The sequence below is a fragment of the Canis lupus genome, chromosome 24 (genome assembly GCF_048164855.1).
Source record: "Canis lupus baileyi chromosome 24, mCanLup2.hap1, whole genome shotgun sequence".
In the NCBI taxonomy this organism is placed as follows: Eukaryota; Metazoa; Chordata; class Mammalia; order Carnivora; family Canidae; genus Canis; species Canis lupus.
In genome coordinates, this window is record NC_132861.1 from 10,756,621 (window position 1) to 10,781,280 (window position 24,660).

Genomic DNA, 24,660 nt, shown 5'->3' on the forward strand with positions numbered 1-24,660 from the left:
GTTAAGATGTTCTCTTATATTTTCTTAGATCTTTATCTGAAATTTATTTTTATGTATATTGTGATATAAGGACTTAGTTTTTTTCCCCTCAATAAATAGCCAACAGTTATTTGTTAGACTATTCTCCCACTAATTTGAAATGCTTGCTTTATCAAATACTATTTGCCACATACACATAAGTCTCTCATCAATCCATCTGTCTCTTCTTCACACCAGTATATTATCTCTTGCATTTAGTATAACTTAATAGTGTGCTTTGATATCTGGTAGCTCAAGTACCTCCTCATTCTCCCTTCTCAACATTTCTTGGACATTTTCACATATTTACTCTTAGAGATGAACTTTAGAATCAACCTGTTGATCTCCAAAACAATCTCACAGAGATTTTGATTGGAATTCCCTTGAATTTGACATTTAATTTGGGGAGAGGTGACATCTTCACAATACTGAATTTTCTCATCCAGGAACATAGCTGCCTCCTATTTATTTGGGCTTCCTTTCAGGTTTTTAGAAAGGTTATCCTCTCTATCTTAACACTTCTTGTTAAGGTTATTTCTTGGAATATTCAATTATGAACCAATTTCTTCCTTAGAGAAGAAATGAGAAAGATAGTAAGGAGTCAAGTTCCCTATGGCCAAGGTATTCTTATTCTGCAGCCATATTTAGCTGCAAAGACTTCACATACCTTTTCCTAGCAAAGACCAGTTCAGTCCACATACAATGTTGGAAATACTGGCTGAGAACAGTTGGCAGTTAAGTAAATTGCAAAAAGAAAAAAAAAGTCACATACGTCCGTCAAGAAGATGAAGATCTGAGGCTCTCTGCTATCAAAAAGACATGTTTTGGGGCACGGGGGTGGCACAGTTGGTTATGCATGCCATTCTTGCTTTTGGCTCAGGTCATGATTTCAGGGTTGTGAGGTCAAGCCCTGTGTCAGGCTCACACTCAGTGTGGAGTCTACTGAAGACTCTCTCTCTGTCTTCCTCTGCCCCTCTCCTTGTTCGCACTTGTGTGCACACACATGCTCGCTTTTTCTTTCTCTGTAAAATAAATAAATAAATAAATCTAAAAAAAGACCTGTTTGGACCAAAAAAATTTCTCTCTACCTCTTATATATATATATAAATCATATATATATATATGATTTAAAACATAGAATTTAGCTTCTTGCGAATTGGCATTATTTCCAACACTACGCTTTTCATAATTCTTGGGATTTAATATCAATCATAAATAATCCATCCAGTCTACCGGGTTCTCGTTCCCTTACAGTGGTTTTATCCTCTACCATACTGCAGCCACTCATTGCTATGGTCACACCCTTGATTTTGTCATTAGTAATAATTGACACCCTCCAGAATCTCAATCTCAAACATTCTACCTCCAGTAGAATTGGAGGTATTTTACATTGTACTACAGATTTAACTCTAGGACTTCGATCTGTTGATCCAAACACATTTTCACTGGCCATAACCCTTTTGTGCCTCATTTTCCTTCATATGTGGCTTAGATTCCATGGTCAGTTACAACCACTTCCTCATGTGTTCTCTCCACTTTCTCTTTTGTTCTTTCTTGGCACAAGCACACCCCTGATTCATTTGGATTTTCCACCCACCCCATGCATGAAAATGTGGCTGGAGACAAACCATACAACTGTGCTGAGTGGTCTGACTTCAACTTCATGACCACAAACCACAAATATGTTTTTAGTGCTTCCTGGCAGCCATCCCTCATCTCACACTCTCCAAGACCATTTCCACTTCCTCCTTTGTCTGAAAATCTCCAACATCTCCCAATTTCCAGTCTCAGATCTTGCTTTCTAAGTCACTGAGAAAATGGAAACTCTCTAAAGAGGCCCTCCACCAGATCCCACCAGATCCCCTGCTTTATCAATATTCTGGATCATTTCCTTTGGCACACAAACATGCTCTTATTTCTGTCATTGGGGAAAATTTTTTTAAATTGTCTTGATTGCTTTGCCCCTCTAATTATCACCCCAGTTTTCTCCTTCCCTTTTTAGAAGAGTTGCCTGAGATAAGGGTTCATGCTACCCACTGATTTTGCATACTGCCTGTCTCTTCCACGAGGATGGAAGTTCCCTGAGATCATAGCTTTCACCTGCTTCTTCCACTGTCCTGGCACCCCAAACAGTGCCCTGCATCTATCTGTGGAAGTACTTACTTAGAAAGCATCCTTTAGGGGCACCTAGGTAGCTCAGTTGGTTAAGTGTCTGCCTTTGGCTCAGGTCATAATCCCAGGGATCAAGGATTGAGCCCCATGTCAGGCTCCCTGGTGAGCAGGGAGCCTGTTTCTCCCTCTCCTCCCTGCTCATGTTCTCTTTCACGATCTCCATCCCTCTCTCAAATAAATAAATAAAATCTTTTTTTTTTTTTTTTTTAAAGACATCCTTTAGGGATCCCTGGGTGGCTCAGCGGTTTAGTGCCTGCCTTTGGCCCAGGGTGGGATCCTGGAGTCCCAGGATCGAATCCCACATCAGGCTCCCTGGATGGAGCCTGCTTCTGCCTCTGCCTGTGTCTCTGCCTCTTTCTCTCTCTCTGTGTGTCTCTCATGAATAAATAAATAAAATCTTTAAAAAAAAAAAAAAAGGCATCCTTTATAAAGTTCTCTGTGATCCACTTCCACATTCATCATTGTGAGTGTGGACTGGAAGACAGTCTGTGCTAGCTGAATGCTTGTGTCTGGCCTTCATCCGGATTCCTGCGGGTGGCCCTCATTCACCCTTGGCTACTGGGCCTGCAAGCCCATGCTGTGACCAGCCTCAGCCAATACCACAGCCTGCCCTGGAGGTCACAGGGCTTCTCAATCCCAGTGTTCCCACTATGTGTGGCCTCTTTGATTTCTGAGCCTCAGCCAAACTCAGGGATCACCTCACCCACTCTGGGCTTTGTCTTCCAGTTGAATAAATGTTGGTGTCGAGGATAGTGTCTGTTATAGTCTAGGTACTCCTCCAAACCCATTATTCCTTCATTCTTCAAATATAAATATATATTAAATATATGCCACATGCCCAGCACTGATCTAGGCCAATGGGATATCATAGATAAAATTCTTGTCATCATGGTGCTTATAATCTAATCCAGAGGCAGATAATAAACAAACAGTGGTTCCCCATGAGAGAAGTGGTCGTGTGCAGCCTCCTGCAGGGTGTTTGTGACAACCAACCACAGGGCCTAAGGGGCCTTGATGGCACATTCCACCAATGAGCCCCCCACCATGTCAGTGGGAGACCCCTGAAGTCACTATTATGGTGGGTGATAGGAATTCAAAATAGAACTGAACTCGAGTTTTGGGAAATACAATAAGTGATGCTTCTTCCACATCCAAAGCTACGGACTGAGATTCACACTTGTTACGTTATTCCAAGTACATTAAAATATGGGAAACGTACTGTGAGTGCATCCCCGGCCTATCTTTCCACCCCACCACCCCACCCCGGCAATCTTTGCTCCTGGATATCAGCCTATTTTTCTTACAAGACTGTTGAAAAAAATGGGAAGAGTTGCCTAGAGTGGAGATCTCTGCTCTGCTGTTGCTCACCCTGAAAGGAGACTCTGAATCTGCCTCGCGGCATGAAATCACCAACCTCTCTAAGAGAGATAGACTCCAGTGGTATTTCTGCCAAAGAAATCCCAGAAACACATCCATCCTGAGTATCAGAGCCCAGAAATTATTCATATCACTCTGCAGCTCTGGCAAGAAACCAGATTCCTGGAATTCAAGGCATCTGAAGCATTTCATTGTTGCAGTAACAGCAACAGACATGGGTGATAGCAATCTATAAAGATGGAGTTTTTCAAAGAGGGTATCTTTGATTTCTTATTAAGATGAAAAGGGAACCAATTTAAGACTGATAATTTCCTTCCTTCTTCAGAACTTTCTCTGGCTAATCGGTGGGTGTATCTGAGTCTCCATAAAAGAAGCAAAGGCTCTCATCTCCTTTGGGAATTAGGGGTGACAGAGGAGTTTTATCCAACTAGCTACAGCTGAGAAATTCATGAGAGCATTTTGTCATATCTAATAACCTGCAGCTTTCATACAGTACTTAGGACAGGGCCTCAGACCCAGGGCAAGCTCAACATATGCCCCTAGAAAGAACAGGGGAGCCAGAAAATTGGAAGTACCCCTCAGTGTCTGGATTGGTTCCAGATTTCGTTTCTTTGAACTTTTCTAAATTGCAAAGTATTGTGATAAGTGAGTTGATTTCTGATAAGTCTTGGTATTCTTAATCCTAATGATCTTACCAATTCCATATATTTTTCTGTTTGGAATGCAGTAGGATAAAGCATAGAACAAAAGTGGTTTTCCCCCTTTAAAATGGAGAGAATCATTGATGCCCAGTTATGAAAGGTGATCCAGGAGATTGATACTGATGACAACTGTCCACAAGGTGCCAACCAGTGCCTTTTTGTAGGTGGAAAATGTGTCTCTAGTTATGATGTTAGATTCTTCTCCTCTAGACATCAACCTTCCAAAAATAGAGTGAATAGATAGGTAGTGCTCCCACTACCTATCTATTCGCTAAGGGAAGAATGCAGGTCATTTTTACTTAGCACATACTTGACCTGAAGCAAATCAACTATATTAAGGCACTGAAGGGTAGCTGGGCTTCTGTCACTACTGTGAGAAGGTTCATTTGGGGCATCATGGAGACTGCTGCTGTGGGATGAGCCATGTCTTGAGAGAGCCAGCCAAAGCCTTAATGTCATCTTGAATGAAAACCAGAAAAAGTACATCATTTTTGTACCTTGAGGAAGCTGTAGGGAGCTCAGATCACATGGCAAGCGTCAATGCCTCCAAAAGGCCTTGACCCAGAGGATAGGAGCTAAGTATGATCATGTTTGTTCAAGATTGAGCAGAGCATAATCAAATCTTCCCAGAGTGTGTGGGCCAAGTTGCAAAGAGGAGAGATTGCAGAATAAACCAACATGTGTAAGAAACTGTTGAGTCCTCACATTAGGCTGTGGTTATAAAAGTGAGAAGAGAAAGGGGACAAGACTTGGCCAGTGACTGGAAGTGGAAGGTGAGGAGAGGTGACCACAGGGAATTCCAGGGTTCTCAGTTCAAACAATGAAATGGAGACGGAAATCATGACAGAACACACAGGAAGCACTGCAGAATTTGAAGGGAGTGCACTTGTATTTTGACAGTTCAAGTCTGAAAGGCCTACAGGTTATCCACATGGAGATGGATCTAGCATTTCAAGAGCAAGTGTCAAGAAGTAGATTCTAAATCATGGCCAAACCCAGTAAAGCAAAGAGAATACCTAAGGAGGGAAGGTGGTACAAGGAGAAGGCCAAGGGTAGCACCTGAGGGGCTCTCAGCTTGTGAGAAGGGTGAAGAGGAAGAAGGGAGGAGAAGGAGCAGTTTGAGGAGGTGAATCAGAGAGGGCACTATTGCAGAGGTCAGGGAGAGAGAAATGGTCTATGTCACAGACTTTAACATAATGAAGACTCAAAAGAGGAAAAAGATTCACCTCTTAGGAGGTCATTGCATTAGGACCAGTAAAAAATAGTGAGGTTGTGAAGCTTGGCAGTGATGGTGTCATGGGCACATAGCAGAAGACCATGGACAGGCTGCAGCCAGTCCCTGAATGCACAGGGAAAGGGAGTTTGTTCAGCTTCAGGCCTTTGCTCTGGCTGTTCCATTGTCTGGGCTGCTGTCTTCCAGGTATCCCCTTGGCTTCTTTGGCTCACTCCCTTGCTTTCTTTGGGTCTTCATTTGAATGTCACTTTCTCACTGAAGCCACCCTTGATCACCTTACTTAATTAATACTGCAACTGACAGCCCCTGTCCCCATTCCCATCAATACATGCACATACATCCTTGACATTACCTTTACTTTTGTCCATAGCACTTATCACCTTCTAACAATATCATTTGTGTATTTATAGTATTTATTATTTATTGTCAGTTCACCCACACACACACTTGCATGGATACTTTTTAAGGGCAGAAAATCTTACTTATTTTGTACACTGAAGGGTTCCCTGTAACCAAAATAGTGTTTGGCCCACAGCAGTACTTCTTTTTCTTTTTTTTTTTTTTAAAGATTTTATTTATTTATTCATGAGAGAGAGAGAGAGAGAGGCAGAGACACAGGTAGAGGGAGAAGCAGGCTCCATGCAGGGAGCCTGACGTGAGACTCGATCCCAGGTCTCCAGGATCAGGCCCTGGGCTGAAGGCAGTGCTAAACCTCTGAGCCACCCGGGCTGCCCCACAGCAGTACTTCTATAGTATTTGTTGAGTGAATGAATACAGGGGACTGTGAAAAAAGAGAATGATAATGCCTAAAATAGATATAGAAATAAAGTACATCTTCTGGAAACCCAGAAGAAAAAATTAATTCTGGTTCAGAGGATTGATAAAGATTTTGTGAAGAGTGATATCTGAGCTGGATGCTGGAGATTGGCAGGATATCAGCCATAAGTGGGTTCTGAACAAGTGTATAGGTGAAGAAAACTGTGATGGGGCCCCTAGGTGGGAAATAGCTCACACATGGGGAGAAAAGCAAGCCACCCAGTAGGCTGTAACATGATGTCTAGGAGAAGCGCTGTGGGAAGGTAGGGTATAGGTAATTAAGGGATCTCCAAAGTCACATGATGTGGTATCTGCATGTGCCTGCCAGATTTCAAGGTGGAGACCTTGAGTAGGTAGTTAGATGTAGGACTCTGGAATTTGACAGGAAGATCTGCTCCAAAGACACAAATTTGAGCCATTAACATATTGGTGGTATTTAAAGCCAAGAGACTGAAGATCACCAAAGAGAATGAGTGTAGATAGAGAAATGGATCAAAGATGGAAGTTGGGAATGCTTCAAGTATAAAATGTGAGGAAGAGGGGTAGGAGCCAGCAAAAGAGACTAAAAAGAATTACCAGTAAAACAGAAGGAAAATCAAAAGTATAGTGTCCAGGAAAGCAAGTGAAGAAAATATATCAATGATCAGCTAGATCAAGTACAGCTGATGGATCAGTCAGTGAGCTCAAAAGGCTGAGTTGAGCTGACTAAAGGATGTTCAATGTGGTTATTGTTTGTAACCTCGGCAACAACCTGGTGGAAGGGGGAGAAGAAGGAAAGCTTTCTTAGAGTAGGTTGATTCTTTTAGGGAGTTCTGCTGCAAGGAGATGGGACATGAGCTGGCAGTACTGGTGGGATATAGAGCAGGATATTGTTTGTTTGCTTACAATGGGAGAAATAGCATTTTTATTACTTAGTGGGAAGGATCCAGTGTAGAATGAAAAGTTGATGGAAAGTTTTGTAGGAGAGACATCTTGAGAAAGAAGATAGACTCCTTCACCTAAATAGAGAGATTTGCTTTTGATGGAGCATGGAAAGTTTATTTGGTATAGCAAGTGAGAAAGCAAAGTATGTGGTACAGATGCTGATAGGAGATGTGATGAGATGGAAGCTGGTGGAAGTTCTTTCCTAGTTGTTCAGTTTTCACAGCAAGGGAAGAAACAAGGTCATTAGCTGGGATGAGGATAACGGAGTAGTTGATAGGATTTGAGGAGAGAGGAGAAAGAATGAAATAACAGACTTGGAACAAGGTTAGAGTGAGTATACTTGGGATGTGTAGATGACTGACTGGAATCTCAAGGGATCACTTGAGTTTCATGGTCATGAATTTAAAGTGAGCCCCATTGGTGTGGTTGTGTGTTTTTCTTTGCTATACTCATGTCTATCTCCTTCACTTCCTTTAATCTTCATTCCTTACCCATCATTTGACTTCTGTAAGGATTGGTGCATACAACAAGCTTAATCAACGTTTGCTATTTGCACCTGAAGTCTTCAGTACTTAAGGAGAGTACATAGAGGGTAGTCTGACAGGCAAAGGCGGGAGATCTGAGATTCCCAAGTAGGCAAAGAGGTAAAGCAGGGGTACTTTTGAGGTCCTCTCTTCTGTCCCTCTCCTTTATCTTGGTTCTTCTGTATTTTTGTGACAGACATGGAGTTGGAGAGCAGGTGAGGAGAGAATGGAGGGGATCTTAATGATCATCTTCCCTAAACTGAGCAAAACCAAATCCTTGAGTGGTGAAAGGCTCCATCAACTACCCAGACTTTTGTGACCTCTGTTCAGGTCCCCTCAGGCCTGCTCCTCCAACCAGTAACAAGCCCACTTTACATGGCCTTCTGAAAAACTTGTCATTTTCTTTGCCACCCCATCTGTTGTTTCAGCTTGTGTTGGTTACTTTCAGCATTTGTCATATGGATAATAATAATAATAATTGCTACTATTTATTTTGTACTTACTGCATGCCAGTCAATAGTTCAAGGGCTTTGTACCTATTCATTTATTTAATCATCAAAAGAAACCCATTTTAAGATGATGGACTTGAGGCCCCTGAATTTCTGCAATACTCTATCAGCCTTTCTGAATCCAGACTAATCCATCCCTCATCTCTGAGTCTCCTTAGACACCTATTTAAAATATATATATTGGGGGTGCCTGTGTGGCTCAGTCAATCAAGACTCTGACTCTTGATTTTGGCTCAGGTCATGATCTCATGATTGTGAGATCAAGCCCCATGTTGAGCTCTGAGCTCAGTGCCAGGTCTGCTTTTCCTTCCAGCTTGTTCACACTCTTTCTCTCAAACAAAGAAATAAAAATTTTTAAAATAAAACAAAATATGCATTGAAGGGATGCTGGCAAAATGGTGGAGCAAGAAGCCCTGGGCCCTCCTCCCTCTACCATCATACTAGTTCAGCAACAATCCATAGACAAATTTCCTCTGTGAGAAATCCAGAAAGTACTTGAGCCCCCAGTTCTCTGGAAGAGTATGAAACCAGCCTCACTGAAGCTAGTAAGGAGATTTAAGACATCTTCTCACAAGAATCTCTGATTGTGGTACAGCGGCATATGATGAGTAAGAGTCCCCCTTGCTCCCAGCTTCATCCAGGAGAGGAAAGGGTTGCTTTGTGTGTCTAGCATTTCAACTTTTCAGCTCCCAGCTTTCCCCTAGAGTCAGAATCCCTGGCTGAGCTGATTAATGGGGATCTTCTCCTATGAAGACAGTCTATAAAGGCTGGGAAAGATGCCTGCCTTGTCTAATGAGCAGATACCAACACAAAGAGCCAAGGAAAATAAGATTCAGGCAAAGATATTCTAAACAAAGGAGCAAGATAAGTCTCCAGAAGCCAACCTTAATAAAGGGAAATTATATGATTTACCTGACAGAGAATCCAAAATAGGTTTGATAAAGATGCTCACAAGTCAAGAGACCAATGTGAGAATCTCAACAAAGACAGAAAATATTTTTAAAATACCAAACAGAAATTATAGAGCCAAAGACAACAAAACTGAACTGAAAAATTTACTAGAGGTATTCAAAAATGGACTAGCTCAAGCAAAATAGTAGATCAGCAAACTCGAAGGTAAGTCATTGGAAATAATTCAGTTAGAGGAGCAAAAAAAAGAAGAATGAAAAAAGCTTAAGGGATTTATGAGATACCATCAAATGGGCCAATATACAAGCTATAGGAGTTCCAGAAAGAGAAGCAAGAGAGAGAGAAAGGAAAAAAGAAAGCTTATTTAAAGAAACAATGGCTAGAAACTTCTCAAATATAGAGAAGGGAATGGACATCCAGATCCGGGAAATGGAAATTTGTCTATAAAGGTAAGTATGTAGACAAATGCAGAATATTGAGTTGCTATAATAATGGTGGGTAAATCACTTTTAATTCTAATATAAAAGTGAAAGACAAAAGTATTACAAATAACTATGACTAAAATGTATTAAGTTAACCAATATGGATAAATGTAAATTGTGACAATAATAACAAAGTGTAGAGATTTTGTGATTGAACTTAAGTTGTTATCTTCTGAAAAGTAGTTACTATCATTATAAGATATTTATGTAAGCTCTGAGGTGACTACACCCAAAAATTACATAAAAGGGGGCACCTGGGTGGTGGTTAAGTGGTGAAGCATCTGCCTTCAGCTTAGGTCATGATCCTAGGACCCTGGGATCGAGCCCCATATCAGGCTCCCTGACTCTGCTTCTCCCTCTCCCTCTGCCTGCCACTTCTCCTGCTTGTGCATGTGTGCTATCTCTCTGTCTGTCAAATAAATAAATAAATAAAATACTTTTTTAAAAAAGAAGTTACATAAAAGAAAAATAGAAAAGAGTCAAAGTACATTAATAAAAAAAAAAGCAGCAAAACACAAAGGAAGACAGCAAGAAGTAAAGACAGGCAAAAGAACTCTAAGACTAACAGAAAACAATAAAATGGCAATAGTAAATCCTTCCTATCAATAACTACCTTAAATGTAAGTGGATTAAACTCCCCAACCAATGAATAAAAAATAATACTCAACTATATGCTGCCTCCTAGACACTCACTCTAGATTTAAGGACACACATAGGCTCAAGTGAAGGACTAGAAAAGATATTCCATGCAAATGGTAAACAAGCAAGAGCAGGGATGGCCATTCTTATATATAAAAAAATAAGCAGTAAGTCAAAAACTGTCACAAGAGACGAAGAAGGACATTATATAATGATAAAACAGGCAATCCACTAGGATTATTTATTGTAATTATATTATTTATTGCAATTATAAATATATAGGCACCCAACACCAAAGCACCTAAATGTACAAAACAAATATTGAAAGAATTGAAGAGAGAAAGAGATAACAATACAGTTATAGTAAAAAGTTTCAATACCTCCCTTTCAATAATGGATACAATATTCAGACATAAGATCAGTAAAGACATATAGGACACAAATAACACTGTAGACCAAATGAACCTAACAGACATATATAGAACATCTGATACAAGAACAACAGAATGCATGTTCTTCTTAAGAACACACAGATCTTTCTCCAGAATAGATCATATGTCATGTCACATAACAAGTCTTAATAACTTAAGAAGATTGAAATCATACAAAGTATCTTTTCTGACCACAATAGAATGAAATTAGAAATCGACAGCAGAAGAAAATTGGGAAATATACAAATATTTGGAAAATAAACAAGACATTTTTGAATAACCATCTGGTCAAAAAACAAACCAAAAAAGAAACTAGAAAATACTTCAAGACAAATAAAAACAAAAATACAACATACTAAAATTTATGGGATGCAGTAAAAGCAGTACTAAAAGTGACTTTCATGGTGACAAATATCTACATTATAAAAGAAGAAAGATCTCAAATCATCAACTGAACTTTATACTGTAAGGAGCTAGAAAAAGAAGAACAAACTAAGTCCAAAGTTAGCAGGAGGAAGCAAATAAGAAAAGACTAGAACAAAAATAAAACAAAACAACACTAAGAGTTGGTTTTTCAAAAAGATTAACAAAATTTACAAACCTCTAGCTAGATTAAAAAGAAAAATATTCAACATGAGAAATGAAAGAAGAGACATCATATTGATGCAACAGAAATAAAAAAGATGATAAAAGATTACAATGAAAAATTATATGTCAGGGATACCTGGGTGGCTCAGTGATTGAGTGTCTGCCTTTGGTGCAGGGCATGATCATCAGGCTCCCTCTGGGGAGCCTGCTTCTCCCTCTGCCTGTGTCTCTACCTCTCTCTGTGTGTCTCTTGTGAACGAATAAATAAAATCTTAAAAAAAAAAAAAGAAAAAAGAAAAACTATATGCCAAAAAAAGTGGATAACCTAGAAAAAAAATGGACAAATTCCTACAAACATAAAACCTATGAAGACTAAATCATAAAAGAATAGAACATGTGATGATATGTGTAATTACTATCCAGATTGAATCAATAATCAAAAACCTCTCACAAAGAAAAGCCCAGGACCAGATGATGACTTCACTGGTGAATTCTACCAAACCTTAAAAAAAAAAAAAAAAAAAAAAAAACGATCTTTCTCAAACATTTCCAAAAAAAGAGGGGGAAAGCACATTTCCAAACTCATTTTATAAGGCCAGCATTATTACCCTGATATCATAGCCAGACACATACCTCCAGAAAAGAAAACTATAGGGCAATATCCCTAATGAATGTAGATACAAAAATCCTCAATAAAAGTGCTAAGAATATACAATGGGGAAAGGGTAGTCTCTTCATCCAATGGTGTTGGGAAAACTGGATATCCACATGCAAAAGAATTAAATTGAACCCCTATTTAACATCAGACACAATCAACTCAAAATAGATTAAGGACTTACATTAAGATATGAAACTATAAAACTCCTAGAAGAAAACATAGAAGAAAGCTTCATGACATATTGGTCTTGGCAATGATTTTATGGATGTGATGCCGAAAGCAAACACAACAAAAGTTTTATGTGAAGTGAAATGAGTCAGTTATGGAAAGACATTGCATGATTCCACTTAAATGAAGCATCTAAAGTAGTCAGATTCACAGAATCAAAGAGTGGAATGGTGGTTGCCAGGAGTTGGGGAGATGAGAAAATGGAGAGTTACCAATCAGTGGCTGTAAGTTCATTTAAGCAAGATCAATAAAGCCCTAGAGATCTAGCTGTATAACACTGTACCTATAGTCAATGATAGTCTACTGTACATTTGAAAATTTGTTGAGGTGAGATTTCATGTTGTGTTCTTATGACAATAAATAAAATAAATTTTTAAAAATATGTAATCCAAATCTTCATAAAACTGTCATCCAAATTATCCCAAAAGAGCATTTCTAAACTAGGCAAGCAAAGTGGTCATTAAATAAAAAGTCAAAAATGTGTTTGAACATATATATATATATATATATGTTCATATTTATATTTATATATATAAATTTATATAAATTTGGCCATATATATATATGGCCAAATATATAATCTATCAAAATTACATTTTGTGAGCTTCATGTGTATTTTATAGAATAGGTTGAGTTATAAGAAATTACCATTATTTGACCATGTTGGACCTACAAAAATGAAAATACCATGGCTGGCTGTAGTATACAATATAATATTCTACTTCTCTTTCTAAGACTGAATAAAAGTAGACTACTAAATATTTACTAATAAAATCCACATAAAGTTGAAGATGCAAGACAAAGTGTTTAGCAGGGCATAGGTGACTCTTCATTAGCAAATCCCTTGTCTGTCTTTCCTGATGTTCTTTTTGTCCTCTTCCTTAAAAAATGTTCTTCATTCCAAAGGACATTAGTTTCTCCAAAAAACTTCAACATCTCCTCCCCCACCCCACCTGGACTCACACTGTTGTCATGGATTGGAATGCCCTTTCCATTGCTGGTCCACTACTTAATTGTCCTCCAGTTCAAAGGTCACTCCCCTGTGGAGACTTTGCTGTCAGCTGCCATCTCTCCTCCAGTAATGGGTGGGACCCCTGCCTTCACACCTCATGCACATCTCTATCCAGTACTTAATTCTCATTTTGTAAAGATTGGTTGGTTGGCTTGTCTACCTCCCACACTGGGGTGCAAACATGATGAGAAAGTAGTGTTTTTTAAATCTATATTCCAGAGCTCATTTCATGGAGAAGTAGTATTCAAGTAGTATTCAAGATAAAAACATGTTTTTTACACATAACAACTGGAATGTCTCTAATTTGGGAAGTAAAGCCAATCTCTACTGTCTTTTACTGGCATATGGTTTTAACAATAGAAAAATGTAAGTTTTTCTTCCTAGAAATTTTCTGAGGTAAACTGATGTTGTATCCCTGAACAAAGTGTTTTTGTGGGTTTTTTTCCTTATTCTTCTTATGTTGTCAGTTTATGTTCAAGAAGGGCAATGTCTTGCCCTAGGTTAGCAGACAAATTAGCAGTGGATCAAGCAAGGATTTAAAAATACTTATTTTTTTCATATTTGTTTAGTGAAAAATAGCTATTGAATGTCTTTTATGATCTAAAGGTTCTATTAGGCAGATACATTTATCATTCATCAAACATATTTCTCTTGCCTGCCTGTTTTACTTTTATATATCACATTTTTGAGGCTGAAGCATACCTTAGAGTGTGTCTACCTACAGTAGTGTGAAAGCAACAAAACAGAAGTTGTATTGTATGTGAAATTGTGTATTAAAGGTAATGATAGCATGAGCTCCATACGTCGCAATTAGTTGACAATGGGCTCCCACAAATGCACTTAGACACCATGATTAATGCTCCCTGGAGCATTCAGTCCTCGTAACTAGCTTTCATTGTACTTACCAGAACGCTACTCTCCCAGGATATTATGATAAATACCATGTTGGTTCTAATATTGCTTGAAGCGATTAGGTCTGGGTGTGAGGGGGCGGTGAGATGAAATGGAGATAAAATGTTTATGTTCTGGTTGCTTAGCAAGAAATCTGCAAGGAATCAAGCCAGCAACTCTTAAGTGAGGTTTTAGGGTGACATAGGGTCATTTCCCTCCAATACCCAGTCTGTGGAGGTTATAATGGGTTACAAGTGCTATTTCATATTGGCTTTCTGTTGGGTGTGTCTGGAAGCTAAACATAAGAAGATGAAATAAAGAAAGGGAAAACTAGTCTCCATATCACAGGAGCAAAGAAGTATCTGAAACACCTATCTCACCCCTACTCTCCTAGGATAGCCCTTCAACAGAGGAGGGGCTCTAAGAGAATGACATCATCAACAGAAAACCCCATTAGTTGATGGGATGGGTGTGTGGCCAATACTGCTGACTCTATCCTAGATAAACACCTCAGTAAGGAACAGGTAACATGATTAGAGAGCACCTCCTATGTCAGTAAATATTCACTGTTGTTGGCTGCATGTTTATGTCTCCCGGAATTCTATGGTGAAGCCCTAATTCCCAGTGTGATGGTATTTGGGGGCAAGACTTTTAGGAGTTAATTAGAATAGGTGAAATTAGGATGGTAGGATTCTCATGATAGGATTAGTGCTCTTATAAGAAGAGACACTAGACAGCACTTGCTCTCTCTTGCTCTCTCTCACTGTCTCTTGCTCGCTCTCTCTCTCTCCATGTATACATATCATGGGAAGGTCACTTGAGGACGCAGTGAGAATGCAGCCATCTGTGAGCCAGGAAGACAGCCATCACCAGAAACAGAACAGACCCACATCTTGATCTTGGATTTCCCATCCTCTAGAACTGTGAGAAGATTAGTTTCTGTTGTCTAAGCCACCCAGTATATGATATTTCATTATGGCAGCCCAAGCAGACTAATATATTCACAACTACCAGACTGTATTCCTCTTGAGGACTAGGTGTCCTGTGTGTTAAATTCCTGAATCTCTAGCCCATAGCAAAGGACTCCCTTCACACACACACAAACACACACACTCACACAGAAGATAAAGGAAAAGTGGGGAAAGAAAGACAAAATAAAACTAGAGCCTCCTTTTGTCCACTTACATAAGATTTTTCTGACTTGGTCATTCAACAAACATTTCTTGAGAGCCTGCAATGAGCCTGCCAGTCAGTATGCAGGAACTCACAGCATAGACTAAGGCACTGGTGCTGCCTGTGAGTTACTCAGGACCTGAATCCTATGATATGCAGGACCACCAATGAATGCCAAAGGTTGGGGAAGCTTCTAGGAGACATTGACTTTTGGGTATGGAGGAGATTCAGAGGAAACCACGGAAGTTTGGGCCATGAAGAATGTCAGGATTTCAGCATGAACCACCCACTCTGTAGGACTGTGAGAGCCCCTAGGAATCTTGTCTCATTCATGCATATGTCCCACATCCAACAATGAGGGTGCATCTACGTGCTCAAGAAACATGGTGGGGTGGATGGTTGGGGAAGGGAGCAACATTGGGAACAGCATGGTGGTGACAATGCCTGATCCAAGTTGGGAGTCTCTGTTCAGCTATGTTGGTGCTTGGGAGGCCTGAAGGCTCAGAGGGGATTAAAGCTGAAAAGACAGAGAGGGGTTTGGATGTTCTCTGAAGGTGTGAAAATTTTGGGAGAGGGAACCATTAAAAGCAGAGTAACATAGTCAAAGTCAAGTTTCAAGAAAATTAATCCAGCTGCATTTAAAACAGATGAATTCATAATTGCATGACTCCAAAAATCATTTCATCTCTCTGGGCTTCCCTTTCATTATCAGATGTAGGAAGGTCCCCTCCATTCTGGGTAGTACTGTGATGCGTGGCATGGTCATGACAGGCTGCATGAAACCCTGACATTTACTGATTGAACACAACTGAATGTAACTGCCCAAGGAGAGAGGAGAGAAGGCCCCAGTGCCTTGGAAAGAGTGTAACCCCCTGAGGCCCTGCTGGTCCTGGAGATGCTCTTACCAGTAGTCCAGTTTCAGAGGAACACCTTCTAAGCCACTGATCTGACAGTAAGGCTCCAGGTTGGAGAATTCACATAGCTGGATTTCACGGTTTCTGTTCAAAGATCAAGCACAATTGTAGTAAACTTAAATTCCCCACATCACTTTTACAGAATATTTTTTATATTTCACGGACTCCACCAAGTAGAGACACCTAGTCAGTGGAAACACCTGCCTTACTGAGCAACCCTTCTGGCTGAACCTGAGGTCTTCCTCCCTTGTTCTACCATTTGGGGATGTTTCTTCTGCCTGTTTCTAAACCAGCCTGGCCTATCCTTCTCCATCAAGAGGCTGGCACAGCTTTCAACAATATGAGCTCTGGATGCTAGTAGTTGAGGTGTCAGATCCCAGTTCATCGCTCAGTCCCCTCGTCTGTTAAATGTGGATCTCCTATCACTAGGAGAGTTGTGAGGATTGAATGAAAGGATGTGTGAGAAATTCATGAAAGTCATTAGTCCAGGATGTAGGACTTGCTAAGGGCTCAAAAATGTGAGCTGTTGTTTATTGCAGATACTAAAGATGGTAAGATCTGCAAAGTGGAGAGCTGAGACCTCTTTTAGAAACTAAGGGGTTAACTCAGTGCCCCCTAATTTCCCACCTTTCCAACCTGCACTCTTGACCCCATCTCTCCTGTGTTATCTTGTCTACCTTGGAGCTGACTGAGAGAAGAACAAGTTTGTGGGTATAAGAAACACAACTTACTGCTTTGATCTGTTGGCATAGAACAAATAGGGGTCACTCTCTAAATTCTAAGACTTGTCTTTTCTTCAGTGTGAATGTCTTTTTTTCTACCTCCTTTTCACCTGTCATACAGCGTGAGTGGTTCTCTGCCTCTAGGTGTCATAAATCTTGCCTTATCTTCTGATTTGTCATCTCAGGGAGTCTCTAGTAGGTTACTGTGCAATCTCTGAACTGCTATGTGTGCAAAATACACAATAATTAAATTCTTGAGCATGGTGTTTAAAACCATACTGGGCTGAATGTATATACCCAAGCTTGTTCCTTTTTAGTAGCTAATATTAATTATAATAATACATTTTAATATATTAACAAATATGTTTTAATTGTTAGATTCAATCTTAAACTGGATTGTATTTAATAGCCTCGATTATTTGAGGTTGGATTAACCATTGATTCATTAAAGTGGTTGAAACCTAGGGAACCAGAGGCCTCTGGATGAGGCCAGGTAGAGAAGAGAAACCTCTAGCTTGGGGGTAGTCAGGGGGAGCCCCAGTAGGCAGGGTCATGGGAATCCCCTACAAGCTCTGCCCCTTCCCTTAGCCGTGCCTCCAGAGCCCTGTGGTTTGCAGCTTGACTCCTCAGTCTCCCAGCCCAGAATCACAATTCACACCTCTGCCCTCACACTTCCTCCCCTCCCCCACCCACCCACCCTGTGTCATGTTGAACTTTTTGCTTTGCTCTTGACTTAAAATTTTCCAAATTTCCCACACACCAAGCCGCACGCTCTTCTCCGTGGCCCATTAGTGAGGTTAACCAAGCAGCCTAGGATGGTGCCTGTTCATTTTCGTTGTGCTACCAAGATCAAAATCTTCAGGATCTTTCTTCCCAGGCTCAGGATCATTTTTCTGAGGTTCTTCAGCAGTGAGCATTATCTTTTTACTGTGGATTTTATTTTTTGAACAAAGATCTTTGGATTGAATTTTGGTGGATAATAAAATAGGAATATTATTTTGAATCTAAAATAAAATGTGCTAAAAGGTCACAAGACTGATTCTTTCCCCATCTGGCCCATACTTTCACTCTGGAAGTATTCCAAAACAGGGCCTCTGTTGGTGTTTGAGGCAATGACATCATTACAATGAACCAAACAAGGCCAGAACTTTGCAAAATAGTTTTGATTGTTATTAGGAGTTCTAGTATGTTTTAAAAAGGGCTTCATGACTTTTAAATACAACAAATGCATATGTGTCTGTGTAAGCTCACACATGGAAATGAATTTCATAACACAATGCCTGTTTACTTCCAATTGACGAGCTGCAGGCACTTACCTAGTCCCTATGATCAGTTTGTTGTACTGTGGCATGCCGATGACATCTGTCATCGACCTGAGCTTCCAACTCATGGACTTGTCCTAACATGTTAAAGAGTGGAAATAAACAAAAATATGCCTTTTTAATTATAAGACAGTTTGACAATGGGTATGCTTAAAATTATAGTTTTTTAAAAATTAATATTCTTGAAGTTATAGTTTTTAAAAAATTAATATTCTCCTTCAAGTATAAAGAACTTGCTACATAGACTAGAAGAGCTACCTTTATTCCCTCTCTCTAGGGAAGGTTTATTTGGCAGCCTGAGGGATTTAGGATAGCTGTAACTTCTAGTATAGACGATAAGTTTCTGGAATGCTGAGATGGGTTTCTATGTCTGCAGTACCTAGCAGAGAGCCTCGGCTATGTCAGGGGCTCAACTATTGTTGAATGAGATAATAATAAAAAAATGACTTTAAAGACAGGATATATTCTGGAATCAGTCAGGCATTTTTATTCCTAAGTCTACTTCCCAAATGCCTTTTGCCTTCTGAATTTCTGATTGAAGAAGACAAACCTAGCATGGCTGCCTAAATTGAAATAATTATTAACAGGAAAAAAAACAACAGAAAATTTTCTTCCATTTGTCATTCATTAAGACATATGATAAATTACATGATGGAGTCATATGTAGTCCATTACTCCATCTGATTTGAGGAGCAAAATGAAGCATTATCTTGTACTACATATAGAGATCATATTTTATTTGCATTCTATAGACTAGCAAAAGGCAACATGAATATATTACATTCAAGGACACAATTTCTGTAATCATGCCACTTGAAGAGCAGTTTAAAATAGCAAATAAAATCAAACTGGAGCACTCAGCATCCTTATCAAATGAAAATCACATACAAAAACTCTCTTTCTTCTTTTCAACTTCAGCTGCAGGGACCAGAAATAAATCGCTCCATCTTCTCTGATCATGATTACGGTGTCGTCAGGCATAGAGAGAATGCGCAGCACGGGACCCCCATATGACAGCCCTTGCAGCGCAGCAGGCAGCTGGAAGGAAACCTCTTTCTCTTGGGCCAAAGCATCCACTTGCTCTGAATACTCTAGCTGCAAATACGTGCAGAAGCCGTCCTGCAGGATAAAGGAAAATTCATTAAACAACTACAGGAACATCTATGTTCCTTTCTTTGAAAATTTCTCTCTACCATTAGAGTGTATGGATAATTCCTTCCCTGGACATGACATAATTATTAGTACTCACTAGTTCATTAGTATGCCAAAAGTGCAAGGGTCATAACTGGGATGTGCCTGTTCAGCTGGGGTTGGAAGTCTCTTACCCAGCTTGGGCTCCCTTCCCCATGCTCAGTCTCTCTCTCTCTCTAAAGAAGATGGTGGTAATCATGATGATGACAGTGGTGGCAGTGGCGGTGGTGGTGGTGGTGGTTGTGATTGACGGTATATTATGTTCCATGCAACATAGACCTTCCTTTCCATTCTCATGATAACTGAATGAGAAAGATGCTATTGTTCTTCCCTTTAACAAGTTTGAAAATCCAAGTTTTGAAAGATTGCATTGCTTGCCTAAGATCAAAAAACTAGCAAGTGGCTGGCCTGAGTCCTTATTGGTCAGACTGCACAGTTCTCACCCACCAGGATACATGCCTCATTTAGAATCTCAGCAGTAGGGATCCCTGGGTGGCGCAGCGGTTTGGCGCCTGCCTTTGGCCCAGGGCGCGATCCTGGAGACCCGGGATCGAATCCCACATCGGGCTCCCTGCATGGAGCCCGCTTCTCCCTCTGCCTGTGTCTCTGCCTCTCTCTCTCTCTCTCTGTGACTATCATGAATAAATAAATAAAATTAAAAAAAAAAAAAAGAATCTCAGCAGTATACCTAGGGAAAAGAAGCCTGAGATGAGAGGGATGGGGTGGGGGTACTGCAGAGTCTGGGAACATCTCTTCTCTCCACTTTCCCCAAAGCCCCACTTCATTAGAGCTTCCCCTTCTCTTCTCTGGAATCCTGATTTCCTATTCAAGTCAGATGACAATGTAAACACTTGCGTTTGATTTGGTTGGGGAATTGGCCCAGGGTCTGAAAAGAGGTGCCTTATTGCTCAAGTTGTCGTTTTAGAACTTAATTCATCCTGGAACAATAGAAGGGCACTGACAGACACAATGGCAGAGAATGTTTAAAGCCGATCTTTCAGCTCCTTATTATTCTACAGCTCAAATTGAGTAATATTAATAATGATGATGGTGATAATATTTGTTGAGAATTTACTTTGTGACTGACCCTGTTCTAAATACTTTACATGTGTTAACTGATCAGATTTTCATCAGGTGTTTTTTGCTCACAGAATTTCTTCCTCACTGGTGTTTGTTTCACTTTTGCTTTGGGATAAGGTGACAAATGCATCCTTTATTACCTGGTTTTAGGAAACCCTTCTTGGAACTTGCCTTAGCTATTGAAATCCCTCGTGAAACCATTCCAAGTATAATCTGCCATTACAAAATTTGAAAATTGTGAACATGCATATCCCCTTGGTTCAGTTTCAAGTTGACAAAAGCACTGAGGGCCACAGCGTACTCCACAAAGGAACAGGCTCAGAAGTTACATTTTATGTGTTTTCCTCACTAATTTCAAATTTGATTTAAAAAACATAACCCAACTTACCCATTGAATTCTGCCCATTGATTCATAGTCTATTTTCATGAAAAGTTGTTCTATTTGTTCAGTATTCTGGAAAGGAAAAAAATAAATCTACATATAGACCGCACAAGAGTAAACTCTTCACTAGGTTGTTAGGAGAGAAGATGCAAAAGGAGGAGAAATCTTAATTTTTCCAATTTATCAATTTCATATAAAAATGCATAATACTCAAAGATCTCTGGAATGCCTGCCCCAAAACATTAAGAGGACTAGGGCTGTTAGTTGGAAGTCAGTACGCTGACCCTAAAACTCTTTCCCCATGAGAGACTAGGGCTTCTAGAACTTCTGATTTTGAAATGAAGCCCTAATTAGCATGAGGGGATTTGTGTCTCTCAGTCTATGTGCTCCTAAGAGGTCTCACTCCACCCTAGTCAGTTCTAGTCAAAAGACTGGACTGTGTTTAGGGACCCCACTTTAGAAAACAGCAAAACATGTTCTGAGTACAATGGCTGAGTGGTAAGGATGTGCCCTTAGGTGTATCTTAAAACAAGAGGACATGCAAGTCGTGAAAATTATTTTTGAGCTTCTTAGAAAGATTATTCTATGAGAGGGAGAGTAGATTTCTTCTGTGTGTCTGTAGTAAGCAGATTATAAAATGGACTCAATGATCCCTGCCTCTTGGTATTCATGGCCTATGTAATCACCCCTTGAGTAATTTAGCTTGCTTGTTGACAATAGAATACCTAATGCAGAGGGTAATGCCATTTTTGTGATTACATTACATGAGATCCTAACTTTGGCCTTGCTTCACAGACTCTCTCCCTGTCCGGCTTTTTTTTTTTTTTTTAATTTATGATGGTCATACAGAGAGAGAGAGAGAGAGGCAGAGACACAGGCAGAGGGAGAAGCAGGCTTCATGCACCGGGAGCCCGACGTGGGATTCGATCCTGGGTCTCCAGGATCGCACCCTGGGCCAAAGGCAGGCACTAAACCACTGCGCCACCCAGGGATCCCCTCTCCCTGTCTGGCTTTGATGAGACAAGCTGCTCTGTTGTGAGCTGCCCTAAAGAGAGACCCACATGGCAAGGAATGGAGGGCAGCCTTTGGCCAACAGTCAGCAAGGAACTGAACCCTGGCACCAACAGTATGTGCTTGGAAGTAGATCCTTCCCCAGTCAAGCCTTCAGATGATATCCCAGTCAAAGCTACCACCTTTTTGCAGCCTCATGAGACTGGTTGTTTTAGGGTGTTAAGACACCCTAAAACAGAGAACCCACCTAAGCCTTGACTGGATTCCTAACTTATAAAAACAGTGAGAAATTAATATGCATTTGTTTTAAGCTACTAAGTTTGTGGTAATTTGTTTTAGTGGTAATTGTTATGGTAATTTCTTATTTCAAAAGAATAGAAATTGAGCTAATGGGTAGAATGTCAGGAAAGATCAATTTCAGCTCATTAAAGGGAGAAAAAGTATCTAAGGTCAGAAGCTCTGTAGCCTTGAAATGAGCTGCCTTGTAAGACATTGTGTTTTCTTTAGCTGAGGGTATTCAAGCTTATGTTGACTCATGGCTTGGCAGAGAAGAAAATTTGAACATTAAGGGGCTATATACTAAGTGACCTCTAAGGCCCTTTCAAACCCCAAGATTCCATAATCTAAGAAATATATGTAGAAGGTACCTTCAGAAATAGTAAGGTTATATGTCTCTTGAGGGAGTGAGATGTTGGGTTTTCTCTTATAAGTCCCAGGTGTGTTTGCCATTCTGTAGTAATGGCAGTAAAAGGGAGAAAATAAAATGATGCCTGGGGTTCAAAACACCAAGGCTTTGCTGTTTGTGAATCAACACTCAGTGCCAGTGTAGAAGTTGTGAGGAAAGGCCCTGGCTGTGGGTCTCAGCTCAGCTCCACTTCTCTCTAAGTCACACTCAGATGGAGACATATCACATTCCTGTGTGTGGCTGACAGTGCAGATTTCACCATGGCAACTAGACAATACCATGCACATAATACAAAACAAATGTCTTTGAAATGAATGTCCAAACAAACCAAAACACTCAGAGGGATGGCCTCAAGAAAATCATAGGGCCACAGATGGAACTAGAAATAGAAAGGGTCACCTTGTCACCATAAAGCAGAGCATGGGAAAGCTGTGGGTATGCCTGGGCATCTTGGAGCCCAGACAAAGTGCATCAGGCAAGGGTTATGCAGTATCCTAAGCCATGGCAAGACTTGACCCTCAGGCAGGGAGGGCATGGGCCATCAGATGGTCTCTCTTGGGTTGGGGGTGTCTATACACAAAAGGCTCTGCTCAAGGCACTGCCTTCTCAGTGTGATTATGTGGAATCCTGAAGGACATTGGACAACTTGCTCCACACATTGATTTACTCATGGAAGAAATACAGGTTTAGCACCAGTGGTATTCCAAGTCCTATGGTGACGCTGAGACCTCAGAGCTAAAAGATGTATTACTTGCCCTCACAGTGTTCACCATATCTTGGGGTCACAAACCAGCAAAGTGTGTAATACAAAATGATTAGTTCTATTCTATAGGTAACTACAGACCACTCTCAGGTTAAAAGGAGAAGCCTATATTAATTTCTAGGAAAGTTAGGACAGACCCCTTTGAGTCCATGATGGCTGCACTGCCTTAAAATCATTCATTCATTCAACATCTATTGGGGAGCTGCATGTGCCACACATGCTGCTAGATTCTGGGAATATAAAAAAAAATTCGAAATCAGAGAGAGTCATTACTTAAGCAAAATGGGGGAGGAGAGCATTCTAGGCAAAGGGAACAATACATATAAAGGTACAAAATAAGAAAATAGAGCATTACTTTCTCTGCTCTTCCCCAAGATCAAGGGTTTGGTGAACTTTGGGACTAAGACTCCTGTTCCTTTAGATGCCACCTCTGTCTAAAGTGCTCACCCTATACATTGCCCTCTTCCTAAATGTTCTTTTTAGTGCCTCCTCCCCTTTTTGGCATTGAATTTTGAATAAGTCAACATTTCCTAGAAAGAGCAAGAGAGATACTTACTGGTTTTTAGCCAGTACTAGAATATGAAACCCTAGAATAGTGGAGAAGACACAGGTTGTTCCTCTTAGCCATTCTTCCTTACTAAAGAACACACAGCTTCTAACTAGATATATGCCTTCTCAGAAAAAAAGACTACATTTACCTGTCAACCTTTGCAGCTAGATATGACGCATGACTAATTTCTGACTAAAAAGTTAAAAATGTCACAAGCAGCTTCTGGGAATTGTCCTTGAAAGGAAAGAGTGGATCTCTGTTTGCCCTTTATCCCTTCCTGCTGCCTGGAATGAGAACATGTTGGCTAAAGTCCAAGTAGTCATCTTGAACCATGAAGAGGAATCCGTGTGCTGAAGGTAGGAGAGCAGCAAAGCAGGATAAGTCTGTCCTGATAATTTCATGTAGCCCTTTGACCACCTGACTTTCTACATGAGAGAGAAAAAAACTTTATCTTGCTTCAGTCTTGGTGGCTTAGCATTTTCTGTCCATTTGTAGGTGAACCTAATCTTAACTGACTTATTAAGCATTAGTTCCAGTCCAGATTTCGAATCCCACATGCTTTCCTAGTAGCTGAGGGGCTTCAGGCAAGTTATTCAGACTCTCTAAACTTCTGTCTTTTCAGGTACAAAATAAGAATAAAAATGCCTTCAAAATGAAGCCATTCTGATATTGTGGAAGCTAATGAAATAAAATATGTAAAGAACCTAAGACAGTGTGGTCACATTATCAAAAATCTATTGTTTGCTGAATAAGT

At 40.2% G+C, this 24,660-nt stretch overlaps 1 protein-coding gene across 4 annotated transcripts in view; it reads right to left on the reverse strand.

Annotated features, from left to right (window-relative positions):
• Positions 1-24,660, reverse strand: part of LOC140615736 (cilia- and flagella-associated protein 337-like) — a 37,171-nt gene continuing 12,511 nt past the window's right edge. For 3 of the 4 annotated variants that reach the window (XM_072795560.1, XM_072795564.1, XM_072795563.1), the window contains 5 exons: positions 20,904-20,969; positions 19,133-19,363; positions 18,239-18,321; positions 16,192-16,284; positions 1-1,040 (listed from right to left, as the gene is read on the reverse strand). In XM_072795560.1, coding sequence (XP_072651661.1) covers position 1,040; positions 16,192-16,284; positions 18,239-18,321; positions 19,133-19,363; positions 20,904-20,969 — 474 coding nt within the window. In that variant the 3' untranslated portion in view covers positions 1-1,039. Of the gene's footprint in view, positions 1,041-14,127; positions 14,268-16,191; positions 16,285-18,238; positions 18,322-19,132; positions 19,364-20,903; positions 20,970-24,660 lie in introns of those variants that run through there. The other variant, XM_072795562.1, reaches the window with a different exon arrangement.